Genomic DNA, 11,746 nt, shown 5'->3' with positions numbered 1-11,746 from the left:
CGGCGCCGCGGGGGCCCTGGAGGGCGCTTCCCAGGAGAGGGGCGGAGGAGGGTGACAGGGCACCGGCCCCTCCGGCTGGGAGGACGCCTTGAGAACGTCAGCAGCCCTCTGCCCCTTCCCCTCCTCTGCTCCCACGGGAGAGCCGCAGAGAGTAGGCCCGAGGGGCCGGACCCCAGAAGGGACAGGCGACCCTTCACTGGGCCATGGACTCCAGCCATTCCCACCCACACCCCTCCAGGCACTGCGACTTTCTGAGTTTTTCTCAGAGTTCTATGGGCTGCTAATGCTTTGTCCCCTACCCCATCCCCATCCCCACCCCCTGGAATCTACACCTGCAGCAAAGACCCCCAGCTTCTCCACCACATCCCAGGGCTCCTCCTTTCTTTCTCCCTCCACTCCCCAGTTCCAGCACCAGCAGTCATAGGAGTGGAGGGGTCCTGGCTCGCCCCTACTCTGCAATAGCCTGGACGTCCCCCCACCCCAAGAAGGTAACCGAGGCCATTCTTCTCTCTGGGGACTCCAGGCCTGCTCAAGGCCAGACCCAGCCAATCTTCAAAGCCAACCCTGGAGCAAGGAAACTGCTCACTCCACCTGCCACACCTTACAACAGGCTCTGGGGATAGATTATCTTTTTTCTTTCAGGACAGAATAAAAATACCCACAATTTAGGAAATTTAATAGACAGCAGGGAATCAGGTCAGGACACTAAGGTGCCACTTCCCTTCCCTGACCTATTTCGCGTGACAGCAAGGAGCTGGGACGCTGGGTGTAGGAGCGGGGATAAAGGGGTACCCTGGCTTCTAGGAGCTGGGGCCTAGGAACTGGAAAGCAGCCCAGAGGAAGAGTGTGAATGCTGTGCACCAACGGGGAAATTCTCCAGAAGAGAGATAAGAGTGGGGACAGGAGAAAGCACTGTGTGGGCTGGAAATGATGGGTTCCCTGGCACTGAGATCAGAAAGAGGAACTAAGAAAGGAAACAGCTAACGGCTCTCTAATCGTTTAGAATGCCAGGTCTTTCTTCCTCAGAACCCAGGGTCCCAGAGTCGACCTCCTCCAACACTAACCCCTCTATTCTCTTACTATGGGACAAAGCAGGGCCTATTTGTAAGTTCTTCCTGAGGTCTAATTTAAATCCCAACTTGGCTGACTCAGACAGGATGAGATAGCCTGTAGCTTCCAGCTGCAGCTTCTTGCTGCCCTCATGTGGCCACGTGACAAGCCACAACTCGGGTGTTTTACTATTTCCCTCACTTTTTCTGGTCTGCCCAGGTTATCTCCCACCTCCTTACCTTGCCTGAGATTAAGGTGAGAAGTCCTAGGACAGAATTCCAGCTCCTGCCCCGGTATCTTAGTACATTTCTTCATCTGGGGTACCCGTGGTCTGTACTGTAAAATCTCCTGTAAGAGCTCGGACTGAAACAAAAACTTGGCAATAAAAGCAAATGATATGCAAAAAAAAATTTAATGTAAGCCTCTAGAACTTAAGTGTACATTAGAAGCAGATTAAAGAAGGCTTATCAAAACAGATTTGTGGACTCCGGCCCTAAATTTCTAACGCAGTGGGTCTAGGATGTGGCTGGAGAAACATTTCTAATACGTACCAAGAAGATAGTACTGGTCCCAGGACCCCATTTTGAAAGGGGCTGATCTAGAATTCTCTAGTTCTTTGCATTTTCTAACCACCCTTCGTCTACACAGAAAGAAAATGGTGGAGATGGTGAAAGGCATGTTAACGCAAGTGGGAGAAAACAAACAGATTTCAAGTAATTCATTTAAGAACTTTGAAAAAACATATAGGAGGGGGCACCCGGATTTGAACCGGGGACCTCTTGATCTGCAGTCAAATGCTCTACCACTGAGCTATACCCCCTCTGCTGGTCACTGCCTCTCAGATGGTTTCTTATTGTAACTCCTGCGCAGGCGCCCTGGCAAAACTTTAAAGAGACGGAAGAAGTGGAGTTCGGCGTTTTTTAGGTGGAAATAATACAGAGGGAGCCAAAATAATATACACAAATTGTAAGAAATAAAAAAACTATTAAAATTGTATCAAGTCACGTTTGACTTCTGCAATTACAAGAGATACAATATATAATATAGACGATAACAAGTGTTACTGGTATATACTGAGTATTACAATTTTAATACAGTTTGCTTAAACGTGTATACAATTTTTTTGCATCCTCTGTATAAATCCTAGATTACTCACTTGGAAGCAGTTGTTTCCTGAAGTTCTGAACTAAGATTTCTGATGGTGTAAAAAGAAAAGGTAATCTGATTGTGTGGAAAGGAAGGTCTCTGGAGAGGCTTTCAGATCCTTCACTTCGGGGTTGTTCATCTGGGCTGGAATGCCACTCTCCTTCCCTGTTGGAGCCCCCTTACTGCTTCTGGGTGCCTCTTTCTCTCGCGCATATGTTCGCGCGGCTTCTACAGAGCTTTCTTCCCCACTGCCCTTAGAAACTCAGCCTCCCTCTCCCCTGGAAGAGCCGTGGTGGCCTTTGGCCAGGCCGACTTGGGGGGTGTGCCTGCCTTGGCCCTATTGTTACAGGAGAGGGCCATTTGCACCGTCCTACATAGGCCAGCCCGGAGCTCCACGCTCTCATTTGCACTGCATTCAAACCTTGGACATACATACAGGACAGGCCACTCGCAGAGCCCAGGATTCCATCTTTACCGCCGGCAAAAGAAAAATGGTGGCCGGGCCCGAGGATCCATACTCTTCTGTTGACTAGAGAACTACCAAAATATGAAAGATCACATTTAGAGAGGGGGCACCCGGATTTGAACCGGGGACCTCTTGATCTGCAGTCAAATGCTCTACCACTGAGCTATACCCCCTTCACGACTTTTTGTCTCATTAGAATAAATTTAAGGAGAATAAGGATATGGTATTATCCACCTTTCTTTTACAGTTTTGGTTTGTATGCTGCTTGGGACAGACCAATAGAAAGAACAAGATGAGGATAACTAAACTTCTGAGTTCTTTCCCCACAGTCCTACCTCACAAAAACTCCATGATTAAGATCTCGCGCTCAGACTTTCCCCCAAGTGTCCATTGCCTGGTTTGGGGAAAGAAGAGTCTCCCTGTTCGCAGGACCATCCCAGGTGTTTTAGGGTAACAGCCCTGCTTCCTGTATACGATGGGCAGCATGAGTCTCCCTCCTGTCTCTACTTCTATAGATAGGACTCCCGGGCTTTTCCTACCCCGAAGGTCCCTCCTTTTTTTACCTTGACTCATTATCAAACCTCTCCCTCCCCTAGGCCAAGGCAGAACCAAGAGCTCCTGCTCCCCCCTGGCTAGGTACCAGTGCCCTACAACCAGAACCAAGAAGCCAGTCTCCTGGCCAGATGGGCCCTTGAGGCAGCTTTCCACGCCATTTCTTTGCAACAACAAAAAAAAGTAATAAAAAATAAAATACAGGGGCGGCGCCAGTGGCTCAGTGGGTAGGGAGCCGGCCGCATGTACAGAGGGTGGCGGGTTGAAGCCCGGCCCGGCCAAACTGCAACAAAAAAATAGCTGGGCGTTGTGGCGGACCGGACGCCTGTAGTCCCAGCTACTCCGGAGGCTGAGGCAAAAGAATCGCCTAAGCCCAGGAGTTGGAGGTTGCTGTGAGCTGGGACGCCACAGTACTCTACCGAGGGCGACAAAGTGAGACTCTGTCTCTAAAATAATAATAATAATGCATAATAAATTTTTAATAATATTTTATTAAATAAAACAAAAAGCCAGTTTGAGGAACAGGGAGAATGGGCAGGCAGAAATCAGAGGTGAGCAGTTTTCAGTGATTTTTATTATACCTTTATAAAAATTCTATTACAATATATATTTTTCAGTTTTTACAAAAAGACAAAATAAGCAGACCTTATAAGATCTTGGGATAGTTGGGAAGAATGGGAGTCACATTGGCAAGACACTGGAAGTGAAAGGGTACCATGGAGAGGGTTAAAATCCAAAAACTGTGGTCAGAGTCAGCATCTCTGAGGGAACAGGAAGGCGAGGAAGGAATGAGACCCCTTGGTGTCCAGTGTCCAATGGAGGTCTCCATCTGGGACATCCTATCCTCTTCCTTCTCCCCTTCCATTGTTTGACTGAGCCCTCCTGCTCCTGAGCCCACCCATTTCTGCCCCCTAGGATGTCCTTTGCCCACAGAGTATCAGACAAAAATAGCTAATGGGCCAGAATGCTGGGGGGAGGGAGAGGAAATAAGGAGCAATTCCAGGGGTTTCTTACTGTGCCCACACACACAAACATACATTTTCCTGCAGAGGGCTTAGGGCAGAGGAGAGGAAGAGGCTCTACCACATCTAATAGTTTCCCTAGTACCTCTGGGAGAGGCACTTACAGCAGCCATGGAGTAAAGATTTTCTACTGTCCTGCCTGCAACCATGCAAGGTGTACAGTCCTAGTCCTCAGGGAGGGGTTGGGCAGGCGATGGCAATCTCATTATCCATATCTGTCCCTGCTCCCACCAGAGAATCATAAAAAAGTAATAAATAGCCACTTGGGTTTCCCACCCGTGTTAACCAACCCCAATGTTTCTGGTTGGCCTCAGGCTGGGACATCAGTTAGCTGTGACCCGAGATTGCATCCACTGGAGACCAGCAGGCAGCCTGCAGGGAGGGAGGAATAGGAAGGATCAGTATATCCCAAAAGGATGGTCCTTCAAGCCCCTAGCCCCTGCCTGGAAGAAAGAGCGAAGGGTGTACCAAAGTTATAGCCAATCATTCAGTCAACAAAGACAGAGTGGGCTCGGGGCCTGTAGCTCAAGCAGCTAAGGCGCCATCTACATATACCAGAGTTGGGGGGTTCAAATCCAGCCCCCGTCTGCCAAACAACAATGACAACTATAATCAAAAAATAGTTGGCGACTCGGTGCCTATGGCTCAACTGGCTAAGGCGCCAGCCACATACACCTGAGCTGGTTGGGTTCGAATCCAGCCCGGACCCGCCAAACAGCAATGACGGCTGCGACCAAAGGCGTTGTGGCGGGCACCTGTAGCCCCAGCTACTTGGGAGGCTGAGGCAGGAGAATCCCTTCAGCCCAGGAATTGGAGGTTGCTGTGAGGTGTGATGCCACAGTACTCTACCCAGGGCGACAGCTTGAGGCTCTGTCTCAAAAAAAAAAAAGTTGGGCATCGTGGAGGGAGCCTGCAGTCCCAGCTACTTGGGACACTGAGGCAAGAGAATCGCTTAAGCCCAAGAATTGGAGGTTGCTGTGAGCTGTGATGCTACATAACTCTACCCCTACCCAGGCAACAGCTTGAGGCTCTGTCTCAAAAAAAAAACAAAGACAAAGTGACACAAGTGCCTTTTACATATCAGGTACTGTGCTAGGGCAAGGGTTACTAGTAAAAAAGTAGACACACCTTTGGTGGCTGACAGGCTAGCAGAGGAGATGGATAGTAAACAAATGGTCAAACAATTCTATGACTACATACAGTGATAAAGGATAGGAAGGAGATGTACAGAGGCCTCTGGAGGTGTAAGAGTCAAGGAGGGCTTCCCCAAGACAGAAGCCTGGAGATCTACCATCCTTAGCATTACGAAATGCTGGTTGAATTAAACTGACTGTGGGTTGGGGAAGGTGGCCTCCTGAGCCAAGGGGAACAAAGACTCTGCCAGAAATGTGTAGTACCTTGGGCTGACTTGCCAAAATTCTCTCCTTCTTCCTAAGGGATTTGAGTGTCCACCCTGCCACTATTCCACTTGAGAGAGAAAAGGAAAAGGAATTTTCCAGGCCTGATACAAGACCTTTTCTTTTTTTTGCATTTTTTGACCAGGGCCAGGTTTGAACCCACCACCTCCAGTATATGGGGCTGGCGCCCTACTCCTTGAGCCACAGGTGCCACCCTACAAGACCTTTTCTATGGTATATGGCTGGGCTCTTTTACATCCATCCTTCAGGTGTTCGCTCAACAGCTACCTTCCCAGCAGCCCCCTGGCTAGAAGCCTTTTCTAAAATTGCAGCACTCCCTCCACATACTTGCGATCTCTCTTCCTCATTCTTTTTTCACCCTTAGCATTTATCACTTTTTAACTTACTATATATTTTTCTGACTTATTGTCTGTCTCCCCCCATTGGAAACTAAGCTCCATGAGGGATTTTTTTTTTTTTCTTTTTGAGACAGAGCCTCAAGCTGTCACCCTGGGTAGAGTACTGTAGCATCACAGCTCACAGCTACTTCTAACTCCTGGGCTTAAGCAAATCTCTTGCCTCAGCCTCCCGTAGCAGAACCACAGGTGCTCGCCACAACACCCAGCTATTTTTTGGTTGTAGTTGTCATTGTTGTTTGGCAGGCCTAGGCTGGATTTGAACCTGCCAGCTCTGGTGTAGTGGCTGGTGCCTTAGCTGCTTGAGCTATAGGCGTCAAGCCAAGAGCAGGGATTTTTGTTTTTCCAAGCCCCAGAACAAAATCTGGCACAAAGTAGGTGCTCAGTAAAAATCTGTTAGGTTGGCTGGGCACAGTTGGCTCACACCTGTAATCTTAGTACTCTTGTAGGCTGAGGTGGGAGGATTATTTGAGCTTAGGAGTTCAAGACCAGCCTGAGCAAGAGCGAGACCCCATCTCTACAAAAAATAGAAAAATTAGCCAGGCAGGGTGGCAGAGGCCTGCAGTCCCACTCACGAGGTTAAAGCACAAGGTTCACTTGAGCCTAGGGGTTTGAGGTTGCTGTGGGCTATGATGACACCACTATACTACCCTCCAGGCTGAGGAACAAAGTAAGACTCTGTCTCCCTCCCCACCAAAAAAAATAAAAAATTTGTTAGATGAATGGTGTTATTTATTCTCCACAGAAACACTAGGAAGAAGACTTATCTTATAGATAAGAAAACTCAAAGAGAGAGTTGTTCTTTGGGTCTTCCCATGGCTGTCTCCTCTTCATTAGATCTTAGCTTAAAAGTTACCTCCTGGAAGAGCCCATCCCTGCCCTGCCCCCTCTATCATTGTAATCCAATTTAACTTTCTTCTTACCAATTCTCAGTACCTAAAAGTATTGTGTCTAGGTGGAGGGTTACCTCTCTCTCCACTAGGATAAGCCCCTTGAGAGCAGGGACACTTTCTCACTCTCCACTTAACCCACAGCATCTCAACTGTGGGGAGGTGCTCAACTGACTAGTCCAGGAGCCCACTGTGAGCCAGATTCTGACAGGAGAAAGTCAGGAGAAGGGTATTGATGGGCAATCATCCATTGGTTGGGCCGGGTCCTGGAGGTTTAGGTGGGGCAGCCACTTACCCTTCCCCAGTAAGAGCACAGCACCCTTGTATATGCCATGGGTGGTCTTTGATGGCACTGAGAGTAAGTAATCGGGAGATCTCCCCAGTACTCATGGAGTCCTTCCTGTCTTGCTTGTTGGCAAAGATCAGGACTGAAGCTTCTCGCAGAGCCTGTGGATAGAGGAGCACAGCTCCAGTCAGCTGGTCAGGCCCTGCCTCTCTTCCCATTAGTCAATGAGTCCTCCCCAGTTGCCTCCCCAGCTGTCCCTGCAAAAGAAGCCAATGCCCAGGTAAGGCAAAGTTGGGGTCTCCAATGGTAGCCACCACATCAAATGCCACTCACAGCTCATGGAATGCCTCCCAACCGGCTGATGTAATCCTTACAACAATCCCATGAGGTAGAATCGATGAATCTCCCCACGTTATAGCTGGGGAAAAGATTAGAGGGGTGAAGTAACTGTCCAGGCTCCCACAATGAATGAGAAATGGAGTCAGAACTTGAACCAGCAATTCTGGCTCCTGTGATTAATTCCACTGAAGGCATTGGCACCCTTTATCAGGGATAAACTAGTCCTCCCCATGCTACTGGGTAGGAGGCTGTCAGAGACTGGGTCATCAGGAATGAAGCTCAGAGAGGCTCAATAATTAGTCTCAGGGCACACCATATCACCGCCCCTCTCCCAGCAGCAGGAGTTACCTCATGGGCCAACATCTTATACAGCTCTTCTCGAGTGGTTAGCAATCGATCCCGGTCCGTGCTGTCAATCACAAGGATGATGAACTGGCAGCAGAGAGGGGCCATGAGTGGTGGCTTTCTCTTTGGTGAACGTATTTCCTGCCCACTATGCTCCCACGCTGGCCTCTGTACTGCCTGGATGTCAGCCCCAAATGAAAAACTACAATGTGAAGATCTCACCACTCTAGTCCCATTTTAGTTGCCTTTTCTATCTGGACATGGGAAGTACACGACACACATGTGTGCGTGTGAGTGTGTACCAGGGGCTGTGTGAGGCACTGGGTTATTTCTGATTCCATAAGGCCTTACCACAACTCTGTGGAATTGGTGCTATTATAATTTTTTTTAAGACAGACTCTCACTTTGTTGCCCTCGGTAGAGTGCTATGGTGTCACAGCTCACAGCAACCTCCAGCTCTTGGACTTAGGTGATTCTCTTGCGTCAGCCTCCTGAGTAGTTGGGACTACAGGCACCCGCCACAATGCCTGGCTATTTTTTTGTTGCAGTTTGGCCAGGACCGGGTTTGAACCCACCACCCTCAGTATATTGGGCCGGTGCCCTACTCACTGAGCCACAGGCACGGCCCTATTTATTTATTTATTTATTTGGAGATAGACCCTCACTCTGTCACTCCAGGGTAGAGTGCTATAGCATCATCATAGCTCTTAGCAATCTCAAACTATTGGGCTCAAGAGCTCCTCTGGCCTCAGCCTCCCAAGTAGATAGAACTACAGGTGCCCCCCACAATGCCTGGCTAGTTTTTCTACTTTTAGTAGAGACAGGGTCTCATTCTTGCTCAGGCTGGTCTCCAACTCCTGAGCTCAAAGGATCCTTCTGCCTGCCTCAGCCTCCCAGAGTGCTAAGATTACAGGCGTGAGCCATCACACCCAGTGGTATTCAAAAATTTTAACAGACACTGCACTGTTAAGTATTCAACACATATACATTAGCTATTTTTTATTTTTTCATAATTTTCACAACAACCCATGGAGATCATTATTATGATCTCTGGTAATGATCTTCATTTCACAGACGGGAAACTGAGGTTCAGAGAGGTTGACTGGTTGATATCACACAGCTGCCTTGGGAACTCTCTAGCCCTGGTGCCCTCCTCACCTCAGTGTTGGAGTAGTACATGTTCCAGGCAGAGCGCAGAGCCTCCTGGCCTCCTATATCCCACATGATGAAGTGGGTCTTCCGAAGAATGATCTCCTCCACATTGCTACCAATAGTGGGACATGTATGGACCACCTCATTCATCAGGCTGGAGAGGTAGAAGAGGGCACCAAGAGCTCAGCTCAGTCCATTCCCAACTCTGGCCTCCCACCCCTCTACTTCCCAAGGCAGGCTGAATCTCAGCCCAGATTGACTGAGCATCTGCTAGGGGCCAGGCCATATGTGGCACAGGGAAATGAAGGTGGGAGTGAGATCAAGCCCTACCCTGCTTGGACCCCAGAGAGGGGAGACTTCTTATCACCATTTTTTCAAACTTTAATATAGAATTGAATCGGCTGGAAGTCTTGTCAGAATGCAGATTCTGACACTATGGGTCTGGGCTGAGGCCTGGGGTTTTGTATTTCTGACAAGGTCTCCCCAGAAGATATTCATGCTGCTGGTCCATGGACCACACTTCTACTAGCAAGGAGTTAGAGAGATGAGACAGACACAGTGAGGGACATCAGAAAAGTGCTTTATATGAAGAGATGGGGAGAACACACATGTTTGTATATGTAAATAATGCTCCTGAAAGGTTACCAAGAAGTTACAACAGGAGGAAAACTGGAAGTTCGAGGTAAGAAGAAAACTTACTTTTCACTGTGTTCCTCTGTTTGAAGTTTCTTTTCTAGTTTTTTAAAATTTTACAGATATTACTTTTTCAGGAAAAATCCTGTCCTATGTAAAGTACATTGAAGGCTCCAAAATGGGAGAGAGGCCATCCAGAGAACGAGTATGCGGGAAGCTGCAATGGGTGTTTACCCAGGACCCTCCATGTGTACCAGGCTCCCTGAGACCAGGAGCTGGCAGGAGCTCAGTCCCCTTGGCTTTGAAGAAGGGGAAGAAAGTTAACAGGCAGAGGGTGCAGGGCTGACAACAGAGGGACCTGCACCTGAGGGAGTGCAGCACCCGGAGACAGGAAAACAGAGACACCTGTCAGGGCTGTAACAGGGCCTGGCAGGGACACAGGGTAGAGGCCAAGAGGCAACAAGATATGGGGTTGTCTATACCTGGCAGGATTCAAATGCCAGGCCAAGAGGCCACTAAGCCACGAAAGTCACACCAGCGTTCCCCCATCATCCCTCCCAGCTACGGGGACCCAAGGAGACGCTTCAGTTATTGGTCCAAATGCCTGTCAGTCTGGTGGAAGGACCAGTCCTCTCCTGTCCCCACCGAGGGTCACTTACAGCTGGTAAAGAATGGTAGTCTTCCCTGCGTTGTCCAGTCCCACGATGATAACCTTGTGCTCTGGAGGCATCGGCGGAAAGGCAGAATCAGGACCAAACCCGTTGGCCAAGGGACTGCACTCCCCCCACCCCTCGCTTCCCTGGCCTCCCCAGAGGGAGACAAATGCTTCCCTGCCGGCTGGGGGACTCTAGCTGACATACCACTTCTGCTTCCCACCCTGCGCGGACATCTGTGCCACTCCGGGACAGTGGAAAAGAGAGTTGAGCCCCTACTTGACCCCACCTCACTTCGCGTTTCTAGAAAATCGATTGTCTGAAAGGTCCAGAGCGCTCTGGGCTTGCCAAAACAAAGAACCCGGGGAAAGAGTTGAGCGCAAAGTCACAATCGCAGGAAACCCGCGGCCGCCCCCACCCCAGCCTCCGGCGCGGTATAGAGGGGAGAAAGGAAACTGGCCTGAGGTGCATCGACCCAGGAGGAGCAGCAGGGACGCTGTGGTACGGGAGAAAGAGACCGCGGAGCAGAGGTCCTCCAGCGCCTCTGACTCCGGGTCAGGAAAGCCCTAGAACAGAGTAGGATCAAAGCAGTTGTTTGGCTGCCCTACACGTCCCTTACCCTGATTACCAAAGATGCTCATCAACTTGGCAATCAGCTGTCCCATGTCACGTCCCAGGCAGTGCAAGTGAAGGACTTAGACGCCTCTGGAGCGAGAGTGGGTCCCGGCGGTTGGAGCCCCACCACCTGGGGAGGACCGGGCAGGCTAAGACTAGGATGTCTGGGGAAGCCCCACGCGTCACCAGCGGGAATCCCCTGGGACGCTGGCCCCTCGCGGGTGCTATGAACACCCCGGTGATTGCAAGCTGCCTGCCTGTCCAGGACCCTGGAGGTGCAAGGAAAATGAAGTCTAGACTCTTCACCCTCCCCCGGCCCTGTGGAAACTCCAAAGAGTTCCCTGGGTGGACTGCTCCCTGACCGTAAATCATGGAAGGTTAAACACAATGATGAAAAGCAGACCCCAGCTCCCTCTCTTCCTGCCGAAGCAAAACTAGGCCCGTTGTGGTGATTTATGCCTGTAATCCCAGCACTCTGGGAGGCCGAGGCAGGCGGATTTCTTGAGCTCAGGAGTTGGAGAGCAGCCTGATAAAAAGGGAAAAAACTAGCCGGTTGGCAGATACCTTGTAGTCCCAACTACTTGGGAGGCTGAGGCAAAAGAATCACTTAAGCCCAAAAGTTTGAGGTTGCTGTGAGCTGTGATGCTACAGCACTCTACTGAGGGCGACATAGTGAGACTCTGTCTCAAAAAAATAAAAAAATAATAAATATATATACGTGTGTGTGTGTGTGTGTATTTAAGGTTCCGTGCCTGTAGCTCAAACAGCCACACACACTGGAGCT

At 49.7% G+C, this 11,746-nt stretch overlaps 1 protein-coding gene and 2 non-coding genes across 3 annotated transcripts; all 3 read right to left on the bottom strand.

The window, feature by feature from the left end:
* Window positions 1-1,798: 1,798 nt before the first annotated feature.
* Window positions 1,799-1,870, bottom strand: TRNAC-GCA. The gene has a single exon. It is a non-coding gene; the product is annotated as a tRNA-Cys (tRNA).
* An 893-nt stretch (window positions 1,871-2,763) lies between these two features.
* Window positions 2,764-2,835, bottom strand: TRNAC-GCA. Its single transcript has one exon. It is a non-coding gene; the product is annotated as a tRNA-Cys (tRNA).
* Window positions 2,836-3,834: 999 nt separating this feature from the next.
* ARL5C (ADP ribosylation factor like GTPase 5C) lies at window positions 3,835-11,107 on the bottom strand. The gene is made up of 6 exons (XM_003786429.2): window positions 10,967-11,107; window positions 10,354-10,414; window positions 9,068-9,215; window positions 7,913-7,996; window positions 7,235-7,386; window positions 3,835-4,608 (listed from the first exon to the last, which is right to left on the bottom strand). The coding sequence occupies exons 1-6, from the start codon at window positions 11,010-11,012 to the stop codon at window positions 4,560-4,562; spliced, it is 540 nt and encodes a 179-aa protein (XP_003786477.1). The 5' UTR covers window positions 11,013-11,107; the 3' UTR covers window positions 3,835-4,559.
* Between the last annotated feature and the right edge of the window lie 639 nt (window positions 11,108-11,746).

The sequence above is a fragment of the Otolemur garnettii genome, unplaced genomic scaffold (assembly GCF_000181295.1).
Source record: "Otolemur garnettii isolate 467f Iridium unplaced genomic scaffold, OtoGar3 scaffold00018, whole genome shotgun sequence".
Lineage (NCBI taxonomy): Eukaryota > Metazoa > Chordata > Mammalia > Primates > Galagidae > Otolemur > Otolemur garnettii.
Note: the sequence above shows the minus strand (reverse complement) of the source record. Positions and strands in the feature narration are given on the sequence as shown.